This window comes from Phyllobates terribilis, unplaced genomic scaffold (genome assembly GCF_046119375.1).
Source record: "Phyllobates terribilis strain yellow unplaced genomic scaffold, ASM4611937v1 Scaffold_2__4_contigs__length_985480577, whole genome shotgun sequence".
Lineage (NCBI taxonomy): Eukaryota > Metazoa > Chordata > Amphibia > Anura > Dendrobatidae > Phyllobates > Phyllobates terribilis.
The window spans coordinates 450627664-450647723 of record NW_027362762.1 but is presented as its reverse complement, the minus strand read 5'-3'; the positions used below and the strand labels follow the sequence as shown (position 1 = coordinate 450647723).

At 46.4% G+C, this 20060-nt stretch overlaps 1 protein-coding gene across 4 annotated transcripts in view; it reads right to left on the bottom strand.

The window, feature by feature from the left end:
- Positions 1–20060, bottom strand: part of TUBD1 (tubulin delta 1) — a 47785-nt gene that overhangs the window by 27289 nt on the left and 436 nt on the right. The window contains exons 2-5 of one of the 4 annotated variants that reach the window (XM_073665547.1): positions 19737–19986; positions 14845–15026; positions 14619–14766; positions 11456–11672 (exon numbers count right to left, since the gene is read on the bottom strand). The exons of 1 other annotated variant lie outside the window; for it this stretch is intronic. In XM_073665547.1, coding sequence (XP_073521648.1) covers positions 11456–11672; positions 14619–14766; positions 14845–15013 — 534 coding nt within the window. In that variant the 5' untranslated portion in view covers positions 15014–15026; positions 19737–19986. The remainder of the gene's footprint in view (positions 1–11455; positions 11673–14618; positions 14767–14844; positions 15027–19736; positions 19987–20060) is intronic. 2 more of the 4 variants (XM_073665539.1, XM_073665530.1) reach the window with 2 other exon arrangements.

The window sequence follows — 20060 nt, the reverse complement described above, 5'->3', positions numbered from 1 at the left end:
CCCAGTAAGGTTGAAGTCAGGGGAGGATGGTGGCCACACCCTGAGTATCTCTCCTGTTATGCCCATAGCAGCCAATGATTCAGGAGGTATTCTTTGCAGCATTAGATGGTGAATTGTCATGCATGAAGATAATTTTACTACAGATGGCACAGTTCTTTTGGTATAATGGAACAAAGTGGTCAGTCAGAAACTATATATTTTTGATTAGGTCATTTTCACATCTTAAGGGACCCTACAAGGGGCCTAACAGCTCTCTCCCTATTAATTATTCCAGCTCAAAACATGACTCCGCCACCTGTTGGCTGACTTTGCAGCCTTATTGGGACATGGTGGCCATCTACTAGTGTATCCATCTGGACCATCCAGGGTTGCATGGCACTCATCAGTAAACAAAACTGTTTTTTTCCCCATATTGCTTAAAAACTGTGGCCTTCTTAAGTAGCCTTCCTTTAATTGGATTCAGCTGTCAAACCTTGGCATTATCAAGGGTTTTTGAGATTGATTTTAGTGATCCGAAAAGCGGAGATACAATACCATCCATGAGGTTATTTGAAAAACAGAAAATAATTTGAAATGAAGTTTATATGTTTTGTCTATTGATAATCCAACTAAAGAGTTGCAAGGAATCCATAGCGATTTGTAGACTGGACATATTATCCTCCATTCACCAAAAAATTACCCAGGTAGGGTATGAATGCCACCCTTCTGTTATGGAGGAGTGCCAACATTGCTGAAGTCCCTCGGAGCTGTTGCTAGTCCTTATAGCAATGTGACAAACTGGAAACAAAGACGTCGAAGCAAAGAAATAGTGGCGATGGGGATGTGAAGATACATGTCATGTACATCAACCAAACAGATGAGGCCTTTCTGAAGCAAAATCTCGAGATAGTATGTTGTACGGGAGAACTTGTAGCAAAAAAACACGTATATTACTTACCGGTAATGTGTTTTTTCGGAACCCATGACGGCACAACGAGAGAGGGGATCCGCCCTTCAAGGACAGGGAACCTTCAAGATAAAAAGGGCGGCGCCTCTCTCCGCCTCAGTGGATTACAGAGCATGAGAGGACTCTCCGGTTAGAGCACATAATTTTATTAACCATAAACGAATTTCACCCATGTGAATACTCAACACCCACCAACCGGAAGGTGAACACCATAATAATAGGGAGGGAATGTAAAGGTGCCGTCATGGGTTCCGAAAAAACACATTATCGGTAAGTAATATACGTGTTTTTCTGTTACCCATGACGTTACAACGAGAGAATTACAGAGAACTAGGTATGTAAGGGAGGGACCACAGCCTGCAGAACCCTTCTCCCAAATGTGAGATCAGAGGAGGCAGAAAGGTCAAGTCTATAGTGATTATAGAAAGTGGACGGAAATGACCATGTGGCCGCCTTACATATTTGCTCAATGGGCACGTCCGCTCTTTCTGCCCAGGAAGCAGCCATGCCCCGTGTAGAGTGGGCCTTCAGATTGTTAGGAGGATCTCTGCCTGATCCCGTATAGGCCATCGTGATGGCTTCCCGGATCCACCTTGATAGAGTGCCTTTTGAGACCTTTGATCCCTTTCGGGAGCCCTGAAAGGAGACAAATAGAGCCCTATCCTTCCTCCATGAGCTTGTGGATGCTAAATAATGTATAAGACATCTCTTGACATCCAAGGTATGAAATCTTTCCTCCTTGCTATTTTTTGGTTCAGGACAGAAGGAAGGTAGGGCTATCTCCTGAGACATATTGTAACATACCTGGTGGCGTCTTTGCATAGTGGTCCATCTCCCACTGTGCAAGAGCGCGCACTTGAGAATGTCTCTCTGGCTTCCCTCCATGCTGTCTGTTTGTGTCTGTTTCTGCTGCTTAAGGGCGGCGCCCGATCACTTCCTGCTTTTTGTACCTGCTGTGGGTCACACCCCTTGTGCGTCCTCAGCCTATTGCTGTCACCTGGTATTTAACCCAGCTGCTCCAATCAATCCCTGCCTGAGCATCTTGCCCTGTCAGTTGGCTTTGGTCTCTGACATGCCAGGTCCTGTCTATGTTACCTGTCTTGCAGTATCTGTGCCCATGTCTGTACTGTGTCCTATCTGTGTACCCTAACCTGCAGTCTGTACACGTTCCTGGCCTCTTGTCTGCCTATCCTGGAGGCTGTATTTCCAGGCCTGTCTGTTTTTTCTCTATGTCTGTTCCTTTCCTTTTTCTGCAGAGTCTGAACTCGTACCTAACTCCTGCTTGTTGTCTCTGTACTCCCGTTTGTGAGTTTGTGGTCCACTCGCTACTTCTCTGCAAGTACCCTGTGGGTATCTGGCTCTGCCTTTCCCTTCCTGTCTGTTCCGTGTGAACAGAGCCCTGTCCCCCCTGCTCTGCCTTGCTCTCCGCTCCAGGCGGTCTCGTCCTGCTCTGCTCTTGCTCACCGCTGCAGGCGGTCTCGTCCTGCTCTGCTCTTTCTCACCGCTCCAGGCGGTCTCGTCCTGCTCTGCTCTTTCTCACCGCTCCAGGCGGTCTCGTCCTGCTCTGCTCTTTCTTACTGCTCCGGCAGTCTCGTTCTGCTCTCTCCCTTTACCTCACTGCTCCGGCAGTCTCGCTCAGCTCCCTCTTTCTCACTGCTCCGGCAGTCTCGTTCTGCTCTGCTCCTTCTTTCTCACTGCTCCAGCAGTCTCGCTCTGCTCCTTCTTTCTCACTGCTTTGGCAGTCTCGTTCTGCTCTCTCCCCTTTGCTCGCTGCTCCGGCAGTCTCGCTCTGCTCCCTCTTGCTCGCTGCTCCGGCAGTCTGCTCTGACCCTTTGCTCGCTGCTCCGGCAGTCTCGCTCTGCTCTGACCCTTTGCTCGCTGCTCCGGCAGTCTCGCTCTGCTCTGACCCTTTGCTCGCTGCTCCGGCAGTCTCGCTCTGCTCTGACCCTTTGCTCGCTGCTCCGGCAGTCTCGCTCTGCTCTGACCCTTTGCTCGCTGCTCCGGCAGTCTCGCTCTGCTCTGACCCTTTGCTCGCTGCTCCGGCAGTCTCGCTCTGCTCTGACCCTTTGCTCGCTGCTCCGGCAGTCTCGCTCTGCTCTGACCCTTTGCTCGCTGCTCCGGCAGTCTCGCTCTGCTCTGACCCTTTGCTCGCTGCTCCGGCAGTCTCGCTCTGCTCTGACCCTTTGCTCGCTGCTCCGGCAGTCTCGCTCTGCTCTGACCCTTTGCTCGCTGCTCCGGCAGTCTCGCTCTGCTCGGACCCTTTGCTCGCTGCTCCGGCAGTCTCTCTCTGCTCTGACCCTTTGCTCGCTGCTCCGGCAGTCCTACTCTGCTCTGACCCTTTGCTCGCTGCTACGGCAGCCTCGCCCTGCTCCCTCTTGCTCGCTGCTCCGGCAGTCTCGCCCTGCTCCCTCTAGATTGCTGCTCCGGTAGTTTGCTCTGACCCTTTGCTCGCTGCTCCGGCAGTCTCGCTCTGCTCAGACCCTTTGCTCGCTGCTCCGGCAGCATCGCTCTGCTCTGACTCTTTGCTCCGCTCCTGGCGGCCTCGTCTTGCTCTCAACCTGCTGTGTTTGTATACCGCTTCTGCGGTTCTTTTCCAGAAGTCCCAGTCTGTACTGGGTTCTATCCTCTCTGTGCTCCAACCTGTTGTACCTGCCAGTACCTCCCCGTCTGCATACCAGTGTGCCAGCCTAAACCTTCCAGTTCCTGTATTCCCCGGTGTGGGCCAACAGCCGTGTCCGGAGTCTGACCTGGAGTAGACCCTGGTACCTCTGCTCGGTTCCTCCCTGGTGCACTGGCGTCGTATGCCGTCATGCGATCTTGGTCGGATCGGGCAGACACTTAGTTACGCCCCTCCAGGCACTCTCCGGTACGGTACAGTGGAATCACTACAATCACACGCACATGCCGCTCAGCCCGGGCATGTGCATTACACATATGAAATTTAGAAACAATCTTAGGAAGGAAAGCAGGGTCTGGTCTCAAAACTACCCTATTGTCTAGCACTAAGGTAAAAGGTGGATCTGCAGACAAAGCCTGTAACTCACTAACCCTCCGTGCTGATGTTAAGGCCACCAGAAGTATTGTTTTTAGGGTGAGTTATTTTATGGACCCTGAGCTAAGGGGCTCAAAGGGAGAACCTGTTAACGCGTTTAACACTAAGTTTAAATCCCAAGAAGGGACCCTTATTATAGGGGCTGGATTGGCTCTACTGCATGCCCACGAACCTGGGAATCCATTTGTTACCGGCTAGATAATTATACAAGGCCCCTAAGGCAGAGATTTGTACCTTTAAGGTGCTAACCGCTAGGTCTTTCTCCAGCCCTTTTTGAAGAAATTCCAAAATGGCCGTTATGGGAACCCCCCCCCCCCAGGGAGAATCCCTGAGATGACAAGAACTTCTTCCAGACTCTACTGTAAATTTTAGTAGTGATTAGCTTCCTACTACCTAGAAGAGTAGTAACTAGATTCAATGAGAAACCCCGACCTTCTAGCAACGACCTCTCAAGTTCCAGGCCGCTAAGTGCAATCCTTTCACCTGAGGATAGAATATAGGACCTTGAGCAAGAAGGTCGGGAATCTCTGGAAGAATCCAGGCGTTCGTGACTGACATGCTCCTTAGCCAAAAGAACCACGGTCTGTTGGGCCAGAAGGGGGCTATGAGGACCACTCGAGCCTGATCCTCCCGGATCTTCCTCAACACTGCTGGAATTAGGCACGTTGGGGGAAAGGCATAGGCCGGACTGAAATCCCATCTGCACTGGAAGGCGTCTACTACTAAAGGGTTTTCTGTGGGATTCAGGGAGCAGAACTTTTTTAACTTGCTGTTCTGACGAGTCACAAACAGGTCGACCTCTGGAGACCCCCACATGGCCACTAGCTGGCGGAAGACTGAGTGATTTAGAGTCCATTCTCCCTGCAATAATGGCCTGCGACTTAGAAAGTCGTCCTTCGTGTTGTCCTCTCCTCTGATATGAAGGGCCTTTAAAGAGAGAACTTTTCCTTCCACTAGAGAAAATATCCTCCCCGCAATCTGCATTAGTGATTTTGAGCGAGTTCCCCCCTGGTGGTTTACATATGCCACCGTGACCTGGTTGTCGGACAGAATTTTTATGTGATGTCCTTGTAGAAGGGGTAAGAAGCTGATTAATGCCTTCTCTACTGCTCGTAGTTCCCACATGTTGGAAGACTCTAGACTCTCCTCCTCTGACCAAGTCCCCTGTATCGGGCGGTTGTCTAGGTGCGCCCCCCACCCCCTGGGGCTGGCGTCTGTAGTAATCACTCTGGTAAATTGGGGAACCCAGGGGACGCCTGTCTGGAATGTGTTTGTCTCTAACGACCAATACAGAGACTGAATTACATTTTGTGGGAGTGTTAACCTGCCCTCCAGATGTCCCCTGATTTCGATCTTAAGGACGTCCCATTGCAATTCTCTTGAATGAAATTGGGCCCAGCATACCGCTGGGATGCAGGAGGTGAGTTACCCCAACAGAGACATGACCCCCCTGAGAGTCATTACTGGGTCTGTTATGGCTGTCGAGACTAAATTTTTTATTTTCTCTCTTTTCTGCTCGGGCAGGCGGCATTCCTGTCGAACCAAATCCAGAGTAAGACCTAAAAAGATCTGAGTTATATAAGGGATCAATTTTGATTTTTCTAGGTTTAAACACCATCCTAAGTTTTTTAAGATGGTGCACACCTGATCCACTTGGGCCAGGCAGTGATTGTAAGTTTTGCCCACTATTAGGAAGTCGTCCAAGTACGGAATGATGAATCTGTTTTCCTCCCTGAGATGAGCCATAACCTCCGCTATAAGTTTTGTGAATATGCGGGGCGCCACTGCTAGGCCGAAGAGAAGAGCTCTGTACTGGAAGTGCTTGACGACTCCCGGTACAGTTACGGCTACTCTGAGGTATTTTTGAAAGTCGTGATGGATTGGCACATGGTAATATGCATCCTTTAGGTCCAACACTGCCATGTAACAGCCCGGGAATAGAAGGCTTATCGTTGATTTTAAGGTTTCCATCTTGAATGATGGAATGTTCAGGAATTTGTTTAGGCCTTACAAGTTCAAGATGACTCTGTATGAATTGTCCGGCTTCTTTATAAGGAACAAGGGGGAATAGAACCCTCTTCTTTCTTCTTGTGGTGATATCTCCAGCAAGACGTTCTTTTGCAGGAGACCTGAAATCTCTTCCTCCAGTGCCCGCTGTTCTGGTAGAGAGGATCTTAAGGCAGTCGGGATAAATTTCTCTGGTGGGTTCCTCAGAAATTCCAGTTTTAAACCTGATTTTACTAAATTGAGGATCCACTTGCTGGAAGAGATCTTTTCCCAGGTGGGAAGGAAGAGAGAGAGCCTCCCTCCCACCTGGGATAGAGTGTCATTTTGGCGGTTTGCGACTATCCTGGGAGGGCCCGCCGAACAAAAACCTTTTCCCTTTCCTGGAACGATCCTCCCATCTAGATTGTTCTGTGGACGTCCTTTTGCGGCCAAATTTCTTCGTCCCAAAGGACTGCTTAAAAGTTGAGAAGGAAGATTTAGGAAATCCTTTTTTGTTGTCACCTGTTTTCTACAGAATTGTGTCAAGAGAGGCACCGAAAAGAAAATATCCTTCACACGGAAGAGAACATAGCTTTCCTTTCGTTTGTATGTACCTCGGGCAGGCAACATTTCAGCCAGACTGCTCTAAGGCCGGCATTAGACAGGGCCGCAGATCTTGCTGCTAATCTGGCAGAATCCGCAGAGGCGTCCGATAAGAAGGCCGCTGCTCCTTTCAATAAAGGTAGATAGGCCAGAATGGAGGCCTGTGACTCGTTGTTCTTAACCTGGTCTTCTAACCTGTCTACCCAAACCATAAGGGATCTTGCGGTACAGGTTGCTGCTTTGGCTGGTTTCAATGCCCCTGCTGATGACTCTCAAGTACACTTAAGGAAGGTATCTACCTTTCGGTCCAGTGGGTCCTTCAGCATCCCTGTCTTCAAAAGGGAGAGAAGATCTTCTAGAAGCTTTGGATACCGCAACATCCAGCTAAGGGGCTTTATTCCAGGAAGCGGTATCTTCCTCACTAAAGGGATATTTCCTTTTGAAGGAGGATGGAATGGGACCCTTTTTCTCCGGCCTATCCCACTCCTTCCTGATAAGTCCCTGCACCTTATCATTAATCGGGAAAAATCTATGTTTTTTCCGATCCAAGGTGCCGAACATAATATCCTGTACCGATTTTTTTGACTTCTGGTCAACTAACCCCATTGTGGACCTGACGGCTTTTACTAAGCTATCCACACTTTCCATTGGAAAACAATGACCCGTGCCTGCCTCGCTATCCGAAGAGGAAGAGTCAGTGGAGTCATCCAGCATTCCCTCGTTGGATTCAGAGTCTGAAAGGGTGGGTGGGGTTTTTGCCCTATGGGCCTGGGATGCTTGGGAAAACGACTTAAATGATTTTTCTACCTCAGACCTAATAAGGGCTTTTAGATTTGAAGAAAAATCCGGGGTTCCCTCCAAAATGGTTTCCTCAATACATGGCTGGCATAATCTTGTGGGCCAGTCTTTAGTCAGACCCTGTTCACACAGGGCACATACTCTGTACTTGGATTTCTCTGTACATTTTTTAGGGACATCCTGACCATATAAAGGAGGAAGGAAAGGGAGAGAGAGAGAGACAAAACAGAGAAAAGTCTACATTAATACGTCGACTTTCACGTAGCTCACTCACCACCCAGTAGATAAAGACAGGGTACCGGAACGGGAGGCAGGACGGTATTCGATACTTCTCCTCGGGAGACCACGGAATCATCGATCCTGCAGGAGCTATGACGGCTGGATCTTGAATCCCTGGTGCTGCGAGTCCCAGAACGCCCACTGCTCCTGCTCTGCGGTGGACGCTGCTCCTGGATGCGCTTCTGGCGCCGAGGCTGCCGCGGCTGCTCCGTCTCCTCGGGCTGCTGCAGCTGCAGCATGGACTGCTGCTCCTGCTGCTGATGCGGTGGGGAGGGCTGCTGTGAGGCCATTACGGTGCACTGCGCCCCTGCCTGGCCGGTGATCTACACTTAAATACCCTTATTGTGCCAGGGAGGTCACCGGCCGACGTCCCTGCAGCTTCCGGTATCTCCCCCGAAAATTACATCCGGGGGTCAGAGGTCCCAGAGCGTGTCATCGGGGCACGACTTTCGGTTTTGTCACTTCCGGTCGCGCCCCGTGATGTCACATCCGGGACACGGGGTTTGCCGGCTACCGTGCTCTGTAGGTGCCGCAAACCCCCGCCCGCACGGAGACCACATGTCTGCGCGCACCGCGGCGCTTCCAGGAACCACGGGACCGGCCGCAGCAGAGACTGTGCCCGGCCACCACCGACCGTCCCCGGTAAGCTGAACTTGCTGCTGTCGCTGCCGACGAGAAGGAAGGTCCCCCATCAAGGACAGGAAACCACTGAGGTGGAGAGAGGCGCCGCCCTTTTTATCTTGAAGATTTCCTGTCCTTGAAGGGCGGATCCCCTCTCTCGTTGTGCCGTCATGGGTGACAGAAAAAGAATGCTTTTGAGAAGGAGTTAATCTTTTTTTTATTATCCAGCAGGTCATTGCAAGGCAAGGTATTGGCTCTAGAGAAACAAGCTACCTGGGGATTCACAGAGGGAGATGTGGACCATTTCCCCATGCAAAGGGGAAAGTAACTCAAACCTCCTAGAGAAAGGCATGCACCTGTCCGAGTGTTAATATGGTTTGTAAGAAGATAGCAAAAGTCTTTCTGGTTGGCAAAGGCGATCTGTTGTCAGGATGCAGATATAGGAAAATTGATTACGGAGAGGTGGACTCATCCTTGACTTTGAGGATGTTTCCCAGATAAGGTCCTGCATGGGAGAGGTCAGCTTAATATTCTACCTGGACTGATAGTCTGAGCCAGGGATTCAGACAGAGCAGGGGAAAAGCAGTATCATCCGCTCTGGCTCTTTACCAGGAATGTCTATGGATGCCAAAGAATATCTGTGGGAATTTGTACATATCTTGTGTGGGCGTCTGTGTGGACGTTGTGGAGTAGACTCCTCAAGCTCTATGTCAGAAAATTAATTTGTCAAGCTGGACTGGAAAGCACTCCAGGAAATAAACCATAGATTAGGAGGGCTGGCCAGGTTATCTATGGCCTGGGTCAAAGACCTGAACCACTCAGGAGCTCAGTTCTTGAGGGGTATTTGAGGGGTTCAGAGATGGCAGAGGGACAGGGCACTGGGTGTATACAGGAGCCTAGTTGACCATACAGCAAATGTTTGCAGCAGTGCAAGCAAACGAAATAGCTGAGATGTGCGACGGGGGACTGACTCGGGAAAAGGAGATGATGCAAAGAAAAAAATAAATAAATAGATGCAGAACGGCACCTACTAATACCCAGGAATGGTTTAGGAGATGTAAAACCACTGCATGGTGTCCCTAAATGATGATAGTGGCAGAAAGACAGCTGCAGACTGGAGGTTTTTAAGGTGCAGGATGACCAGGAGGATGAATGCAGGCAGAGGAGTCACTGGGAGAGCTGAGGCTAGGGCTGAAGCAAAAGGAGTCCCAATGGAAAAAAGAAGCACATCTGAAAAATAAAAAAAAAAACAGCACAAAAAGTGCTGATTGACAGCAGAAAGCCCGGTCTTCATTCCCCTCACTTCGCCCATTGAGCAAGGTGGCGGGAAGTTAGAGGAAGGACCAAGCAATCTAGGTTCTTCGGATGCACACAAGTTTATGCCTTTGAAGTCACTGCAAGTCTGATGTGGCAAAAGCCCTGATGATCAGGTGACGGATGGAGATGTGGGGTCTACAGGGAGGTACACTACAGTGGAGTGCATGGAGAGTCCTCATTGAAGTTACAGAAAAATGTGTCTGGGGAGGGCGGGGGGAACATCCATGCCACCTAACTAAAAATAGGCTAAAAAGGAAAAAAAAGAGAAGGAAAAAAAATGCAAAAAGACCATACAACCGTACACAGCTTCTGTCTACCTGCTGTAAGAACACTAAGTTAAAACAGAGCTGCCTAGTGTCCTAGGAGAAGGTACAGCCCACCAGGCAGAGTCAACACTTTTTTTCTTCCAGTGTCAATCCTTCTTTTTTCAGGTAGTGTCAAGGGTGTATACCACGGTCCTGTTTCCCCCAATACTAAAAAGAGAAATAAGCATAATCTAAAGCTAAGGATGACCACAGAGCACAGTACTGAGAATATCAGTGCATAGATCCTGAGAATGGGGCCCCATATCCTGTCTCCATTTATTTATTTTGGTCAATGGGATCAGTCGTGTGCAAACAGTAAATGGAGCACTACCATTCACAAAGAAAACATGGATCCCCTTTTGCCGTGGCTCCACCAATTACACATTTATCACATATCCTGTTCATAGGTGATAGATGTTGTTAGCGACATAAAACAGTAGATACAAAATACAGTTTGAGCAAAATAAGCCAGGAATACATTTAAAAGCCAAGCTTGTACACGTCCAGCTTTATGGTATGTATATCTATTTGAACCCTTGGTCTGCAGAATTTTATTTTTTGGCTTGAAATACATAGTTCTGAGTGCTTTAAGGAGAAGCTAAGACACAGACATACATAAATGCTTGGAACCAAAACAAATAAAGTCCAGCGGAGGAACCCTTATTTTGGCATTTTTCTTAAAATCTTTTTATTCTTCAACAATCCTTAAAAGAACATCATTCCTTTTTGGACCAGGTATGTACATACAGTGGGCACTTTATGGCAGTATAGAGGACACGGCTATCTAGGAACAGACTACGCGTTTCAACCATATAGATCTTCTTCTTGGTCTACAGTTGAAAAGCGTAGTCTGTTCCTAGACAGCTGTGTCCTCTATACTGCCATAAAGTGCCCACTGTATGTACATACCTGGCCCGAAAAAGGACATACAGACAAACACAAATGGGTTCCTCCGCTGGACTCTATTTGTTTTGGTTCCAAGTGATTGCAGGAGGGTGTGCCTCCCTCATTTCCGTGCGGATCCCTGGCAGATGATCGACCAAGGAGAAACTACGATCTGGGTAAGCTGGCTACTATTGACTTTTTGCAGACATACACAAATAATACAAAGTGCCATTAATCAGCAGTATTTTGTTTGTACAAACAAGGCTAAAACAACATCAGAGAATGATCTGAGTCACTAAGTAAAGTCCATTGGGCTCTGGCTACAGGACTCACCCTTCAAATGAATAAATACTCTATGTAATTCCCCTAACTGGGGACTGACTCCTAAATTCTACAGCAAACTTTAATTGAATAAAACATTTTTTTTAGAATCAATTCTCTGCAAAAAGAAGATTCGGTTATAGTGTGTTAAACTGTTCTATCTAATACACATTTAAAGAAATTTCCTTCTTCAAACCCTAAAGATAATTTACAGAATAGAAAAGAAAAAACAGAAGAAGAATCAAAACGAATTAAATAATAATAATAAAAAAGTATATGCTTCCAAAAGATCAAGGCATATTCTTGTACTTCTATATGTGAAAAACTGTACAACATATTTACCTCTCCTGTTCCATAAGGCCAAATAACCTCATTAAGTAATAAGGAGTTGGGATAGACATCACGTAAACATCTTGTGATGAAGGTTCCCATGCCAGAGCCAGTGCCACCTGCCATACTCATTATTGTGATGAAACCACCTAATCGATCACACTTTTCTGTTTCCTTTCTAACCAAGTTCATGATAAAATCCTTATGTTTCGGTCCATGTGCATAGAATCTATAATTATAAGTATTAGAAAAGAATAAGCCATTACCTTATAGCAAATGACATAACGAATAATACTAAAAACCTGAATCCTCTATAATACACTGTATTTTTTCCCCCTAGCTATTTAAAGCACAGGACGATTCATATATGAGGTTTCTAAAGTTTAAGTTTAAATTTTCCACCAAGAGAGTTACCACTCGTGTACAGCATAGGTAATAAATGTATGATGGATGTGGGCTCCACTGCTGGGACCACTACGATCGATAGAGAAGGGATACCAAGTCTCCTGTTCACTTTTATGGTATGATATTATATGGAATACTAAATTTATAGGTAAAACAATAGGAAAAAGACCCCCGGCAGATAAGATGCTGGTGGCGGAGCAGCCACAAAAAAAGATGGCAAACCACCAGCTAAATTTCTTCAGGAAAAAGACCACAAGCTTATTCCTGAAGAGGCTTCACCGTTGGAATACAGTCATTGTGTGCACATCGTCTAAGGCAGGGGTCTTCAGGCTGCTTCATGCGGCCCGCAGGCACCATAGACCCCGATCGCGGCCCGGTCCAGGAGCTGCCGGCAGCTGCGCTTCAGTTCAGTGTATTGCCGCGCAGAGACCGACTCTCTGCACAGCAATACCAGTGGCAGCCGCCGGCCTATCAGAGGCCAGCAGCTGACATCTGTGTCCCAGCGCAGCGGCGTATGAGGTCACTGACATGTGCAGATGTGCTGGCACTGGTATTGTTGTGCAGAGAGCCGGTCTCTGCGCGGCAATACACTGAACTGAAGCGCAGCTGCCGGCAGCTCATGGACCGGGTCGCGATCGGGGTCTATGGTGCCTGCGGGCCACAGGTGCAGAAAGGACGCCGAGGGAACGGAGGACAGGTGAGAAGAATCTTTTTTTTTTTTTTTTTTCTCTTGTATGTGTAGAACGGCACAAGGGACAGTCCTCCAAGATGGGGACAGTCCTAAAACATGGGGACCAGGCTGGCGACAGTCCTAAAACATGGGGACCAGGCTGGCGACAGTCCTAAAACATGGGGACCAGGCTGGCGACAGTCCTAAAACATGGGGACCAGGCTGGCGACAGTCCTAAAACATGGGGACCAGGCTGGCGACAGTCCTAAAACATGGGGACCAGGCTGGCGACAGTCCTAAAACATGGGGACCAGGCTGGCGACAGTCCTAAAACATGGGGACCAGGCTGGCGACAGTCCTAAAACATGGGGACCAGGCTGGCGACAGTCCTAAAACATGGGGACCAGGCTGGCGACAGTCCTAAAACATGGGGACCAGGCTGGCGACAGTCCTAAAACATGGGGACCAGGCTGGCGACAGTCCTAAAACATGGGGACCAGGCTGGCGACAGTCCTAAAACATGGGGACCAGGCTGGCGACAGTCCTAAAACATGGGGACCAGGCTGGCGACAGTCCTAAAACATGGGGACCAGGCTGGGGACAGTCCTAAAACATGGGAACCAGGCTGGGGACAGTCCTAAAACATGGGGACCAGGCTGGGGACAGTCCTAAAACATGGGGACCAGGCTGGGGACAGTCCTAAAACATGGGGACCAGGCTGGGGACAGTCCTAAAACATGGGGACCAGGCTGGGGACATTACTACAAGAGGGAATGTCCCCATCCTGGTCCCCCTCTTGTAGTAATGTCCCCAGCCTGGTCCCCTAGAAGATGGGGACATTACAACAAGATGGGGACCAGGATGGGGCATTACTACAAGATGAGGACATATCTACAATATGGGGACCAGTATGGAATATTACGACAAGATGGGGACAAAGATGGGGGACATTACAAGATGCAGACCAGGGTGGGGCACATTACTGCAAGATTTTGGTAGAAAAACTTCAAAATAAAGCATGAAAAAATATTTTGCCACTAAAAATACTGCTTTATATCTAAACTAAAGTAAACAAAAAAGTGCATGTTTTATTATCGCCACATCCATAACGACCCAAGCTACAAAAAATAAAACCGCAAAAATGTTCAAAAGGTGTATACAAAAAAAATGGTATCACTAAAAATGTCACTTTGTCCTGCAAAGAATGCGGCCCCCCCAAATTAATTTTTTTTCAGTGTGCGGCCCATATACCCAGCCCAGTTTGAGACCCCTGGTCTAAGGGCTTGTCCACATGTTGAGTTTTTGCCGTGTTTTTTTCCCCATGCGGTTTCGCTGTGAAAGAAATGCAGTGTTTTACAGTACCAGCAAAGTGAATGAGATTTCTGAAATCTGAAAAACATGCAGCTTATTTTTTCTTGCAGATTTGAAGTCTGCAGCATGTCAATTCTTTCAGCATTTTTTACCCATTCACATGAATGCGGGAATAAAAAAACTGTTTTTCGCACATATTTTACGCAGCATTTTTGTTGCAGATATTTCTCACATACCCCTAGTTAAGTGTCCAGTGTATTATTCTCAGAGCCCTTACCAGCCAAGCAGCAACATTTCTTGTGCCGTGTTGGCTACTGGGAATATGGTGCTTACGTAGGGCAGCATATTAAGCTGAAAGATACTGTTTAAAAAAATCTCACTTGTTAGGGGCAATTGTGCCCATCTCAAAAGGCCCAAAAAACAAGCCCTATCTCTGTGACTGGTGAAAGGTTAAAAATCACATCTTTACAAATATTTCTACGGCTATTTTAGCCATTTAGACATTTCTATAAAAAAAAAATAAATAAATAATCAATCATGTGTGAACTATAAGAGGTAGGCCCCAAGACTGCACAGTCACTTAGGGATGCCAATTAGAGAGCACACACTCGGCAATATTATGCCATCTTTAACAGACCCCTGTTTAAGGGAGCTTGTTAGAAAGACTGGAATTAAACTAATCTACTTTTTAAAGAGTAAGATAGAAGATGCCGCCACAAAATAACACTCCTCTTGGTAGCATACTGTGAATAGAAGTTTTAACAAAGTGCTTCAATAAATACTTCTTACCCATTTGCCCAGTTGTTCCCCGATCCCTGTTTTTGGGAAAATTGTGAGTTCTCACTATACTTCCATTTACCGGAATGGGCTGCCATTGATAAAGTTTGAGAAATTACTTTTGGTTCCATGTCAAGAAGTACTGCCCGGCTTACAAAATCTATATAAAAAAAATACATCCCGTAAATACCCTACAGTAAAGCAAAGAGTCATAACTTATAAAAAGAACAACGTATACCTCCAGATTCAGCCTCATCAAAGAATCTCTCCTTAGATGAAGCTTGATAAAGTCCATTTTCCTTCCTGGGGCACAGTCCATTGCTGTGGAAATCATTGAAAATGGCATCAAATAACTCATAGCCAATTTGATTGCCACACTGGCCCAATTGTAGTGTAACAAGAGACATGGCCAGCTTTTATCTGCAGAAGGAAAAGGCAAGAAATATAAAAAGTGCAGAAAAGTATTCTAGCACATACTGAGTAGTCTTTTCACTTAAAGGGAACCTGTGATATCTTGTGCAACCGCTGTCATTTCCGGGCCGGTGCATGCATAATAAGGTCCTGAGTACGCTACAAGAGTCGAAGTCCTGATCTGCGCATGTGTCACCCCTGGGAATGCTGACATTTGTGCTAGATCTCAGGCGGGGAGCAGGATTACAGCGACTTAATATAGATGACATTAGTTTGGGGGCACAAAAATCTGCTGATAGGTTTCCTTTAAAGGGACCCTGCTAGCATGTTCCATTACTCTAAACTGATTATATTGGGCCTTTGAAGCATAAAACATTCAATACCTCTCCCACTTTTTTTTTTAAATTAAAATATCTTTATCAATCATTGGGAAAGATACAATATATCAAACATTTATAAAAAGCATAGACATTAAATATGCTTTTTTTAACATTACCCATGAAACACCCTCCCACCACCTATCACTGATGAAAAGGGGTGGGAAAAAAACAAAACACACAACACAGAAAAACTAATCCAAACCAACAGAATTTTTTTTCAAGGCTACTTAAGCTTTTAATCTAAATGCTCCATTTAGCAAAAAAAATTAGAGAACTATTTTTTCAAAATGAAATTACCCTTTCAAAAAGTATGACGCAATTCACGATTTCTCCAAGCTGCACAAGAAGGCACAGAGTCAGCCATCCAGTTAAAATACTATCTAGTCTGTACGGAGGACTATGTGGGGCCCATTATTCTGTATGGAGGAGTATGTGGGTCCATTATTCTGTATGGAGGACTATGTGGGGCCCATTATTCTGTACGGAGGACTATGTGGGGCCCATTATTCTGTATGGAGGACTATGTGGGGCCCATTATTCTGTATGGAGGAGTATGTGGGTCCATTATTCTGTATGGAGGACTATGTGGGGCCCATTATTCTGTATGGAGGACTATGTGGGGCCCATTATTCTGTACGGAGGACTATGTGGGGCCCATTATTCTGTACGGAGGACTATGTGGGGCCCATTATTCTGTACGGAGGACTATGTGGGGCCCATTATTCTGTACGGAGGACTATGTGGGGCCCATTATTCTGTACGGAGGACTATGTGGGGCCCATTATTCTGTACGGAGGACTATGTGGGGCCCATTATTCTGTACGGAGAACTATGTGGGGCCATTATACTGTACGGAGGACTATGTGAGGCCCATTATTCTGTACGGAGGACTATGTGGGGCCCATTATTCTGTACGGAGGACTATGTGGGGCCCATTATTCTGTACGGAGGACTATGTGGGGCCCATTATTCTGTACGGAGGACTATGTGGGGCCCATTATTCTGTACGGAGGACTATGTGGGGCCCATTATTCTGTACGGAGGACTATGTGGGGCCCATTATTCTGTACGGAGGACTATGTGGGGCCCATTATTCTGTACGGAGGACTATGTGGGGCCCATTATTCTGTACGGAGGACTATGTGGGGCCCATTATTCTGTACGGAGGACTATGTGGGGCCCATTATTCTGTACGGAGGACTATGTGGGGCCCATTATTCTGTACGGAGGACTATGTGGGGCCCATTATTCTGTACGGAGGACTATGTGGGGCCCATTATTCTGTACGGAGGACTATGTGGGGCCCATTATTCTGTACGGAGGACTATGTGGGGCCCATTATTCTGTACGGAGGACTATGTGGGGCCCATTATTCTGTACGGAGGACTATGTGGGGCCCATTATTCTGTACGGAGGACTATGTGGGGCCCATTATTCTGTACGGAGGACTATGTGGGGCCCATTATTCTGTACGGAGGACTATGTGGGGCCCATTATTCTGTACGGAGGACTATGTGGGGCCCATTATTCTGTACGGAGGACTATGTGGGGCCCATTATTCTGTACGGAGGACTATGTGGGGCCCATTATTCTGTACGGAGGACTATGTGGGGCCCATTATTCTGTACGGAGGACTATGTGGGGCCCATTATTCTGTACGGAGGACTATGTGGGGCCCATTATTCTGTACGGAGGACTATGTGGGGCCCATTATTCTGTACGGAGGACTATGTGGGGCCCATTATTCTGTATACTGGTTGGCGCACGACTTTGTCCAAGTTTTTAATTTTGGTCCACTGTGTGTTTCAGTTTGACATCCCTGGTCTAGAGGAAATAAGGTTTAATCATAATCAGAGGTGACAATTCTTTACAGTAAGAGCAGTGAGACTATGGAACTTTCTGCCACATGATGTTGTAATGGTTGATTCACTACAGAAATACAAGGAGGCCTGGACGCCTTTCTTGAAAATATAACATTCCAGATTATGGGCGCTAAACTCTCTGATGGATCCAGGGAACTAGTCTGATTGTCGCATATGGACTTGGGAAGGAATTTTTCCTCTAATATGGGGCAATTAGTACATGCCTCATGGGGTTTTTGCCTTCCTCTGGATGAACATTTTAGTATATAGACAGCGTCCATGCCAGGGTGTTCAATTGCAAAAGAGGTGTTTATTCCGCCATCCCAAAACACACGTTTCGACTCTGTGTGGGTCTTTGTCTTTTTCCACTTGACAAAGACCCACACAGGGTCGAAACGTTGTGTGTTTTGGGATGGCGGAATAAACACCCCTTTAGCAATTGAACACCCTGGCATGGACGCTGTCTTTTACTTTTGTATGCTGATATTTCCTCGAGTGGGTTCCTGGAGGATTATGGACATGCGTCCCTTGCAGTAAGTGCTGCTGACCACCATCTTTCCTGGACATTTTAGTATATAGGTCGAACTTGACAGACTTATGTCTACCTTCAACCTAAAAACTATGAAACTAATTTATGGGGTGCGGGGCTCCAGAAGAGCAAGCTGGGCATGATGTATGGGCCCTAATTTGGCCCTAATTTGGCATCTTTACAATTTTCCTAAAAAAAAGCATGTAGTATACGTTTCAGAGTGAAAACACCTGAGGGGCCAAAATAGTCACTACAGTGTAGATGATTTTGTCATGAGGTGTAGTTTCTAAAATGGGGTTCTGCTCATATGGCACCTTAGGAGCTGTGCAAATGTCACCTGCAAACTATTCAAACAAAATCTGCTTTCCAAAAGCCAAATGGTTCTCCTACCTTCTAAGCCATGCCATGTGGCGAAACAGTAATTCCCAATGACATGTGGGGTACTGCTGCATTTTTTGAGAAATTGTACGACAAACTGAGGTTCAATCTTACCTATTTACCTTTGTGTAAATTAAAAATTTGCAGCTAATCAAATAATTACATTTTTACAACTAAAATGTGTTATTTCCATGTCCCAATGTTATAAAATTCTGTGAGGCACCTGAAGGTTCAAAATACTCACTACACTCCTAGATAAATTCCTAGGGGTCACTGCTGTGTGTGTGGGGGGTTGTAATTCTGACACCTCAGTGGCTCAGCTAATGGCAACCAAAATCCTTTCAAACAAAATCTCTGTTCCAAAAGCCAAATGGCACTCCTTCCCATCCAATCCTGCCGTGTGGCCAAAAAGTGGTGTACAATGACATATGTGGTACCGCCATGTTCGATAAAAATTGCATAACAAACTGTCCTGTCCATTTTCTCAGATTACCCCTTATGTGAATTAAACCTTTGAGGCTAAAGTACCATTTTTCTAACTTTAATTTTTCTTTTTTCACTGCCCAATCTCCTAAAATTCTATGATGCAGTTGTGGATTAAATATGTTTACCACACCCCTAGATGAATTCCCTTTGGGGTTTATTTTCCCAAATGGGGTTACTTGTGGAAGTTTCAGCTTTTTAGGCACTTCAGGGGCTCTGCAAATGCAATGGTGTCTAAATTTGAGCTCCGAAAATGAAATAGCACTCTTTCCTTTCCAAGCCTTGCCATGTTCCCAAACATTAGTTTTTGACCACATATGGGGTATCACTGCGTTAGGAGAAAATGGACTCTACAATTTGTTAAACAATTTTTCCCAATTACCCCTTGAAAAAAATTACAAACTAAGGGCTAAAACAACATTGTACTGAAAAAAAAAAACAACTTTTTTATTTTCTCATCCAAATGTTATAAACTTCTGTAATATGGCCTCTTCACCTCCAGACATGCAAAGTGCGCCTCTGAAGTAGGGAGGCGTATACCCGGTTTCAGAGGCGAAATGATGTGGGTGAAGAAAGCCACGCGTATGCTCGAGATGGCGCTGGCTCTTGACAATCATGTTATCACACCCCTATAAGAAGGACAACTAGTCTGGGGAAACCAACGCCCCATCTACTAGTCAAAAGGCTAGTTTACATATGAAAAACGGAGCTTATAAAATCTTTTTTTTTTTTAAACATGGGTCTAGGTGCTAAACACTATAAGGAGCTGGTTAGGCAGGGAATTTAGCAATATACAAATGCTGGTGGGTTTGGAGCAGGGCTGTGGAGTAAGAGTCAGTGTCCATTTTGGTGGAGTCGTTATTAAATGGACCGACTACGACTCCTAAAATAAATAATAAATTGGGTACAGTAGTTCAATGCAGCTTGTGGGGAATATTTTTTTTCATAAGAATTTGGGAAAGTTATGAAATGTCCTATAAATCTTGGCTTTTAGTTGAGTTGAATCTGTGCTACACTTTATGTACATGCTAAGTAGTGAGACAGTGCTGTGGAGTCAGGGAAATTGAGGAATCGTGGTTTAGCTTACCGACTCCACAGCCCAGGTTTGGAGGGCATGGGGGGACCTGTCAGGTTCCCTTTAATTCTGTGAGTCTACCACTTCTTTACTTACATGGGGCTGTTCTGACCCCAGTGTCTCGGGAGTAGTGGGGGGACCCCCAGCGATATATGGATAGTGGATAATAACTTCCAAGCTTGGTACAACCCCTTTAAGCAATAGTCGCTGAGTAGTGAACAATCCCTTTAAGTTTCACGTGTACTGGATCAGTGATAAGAAGCTGTATATGATAATAGGAAAAATCAAGATGTGAATAAATAACAATAAAAGAGAGAGTTACACCATTACAGAAGA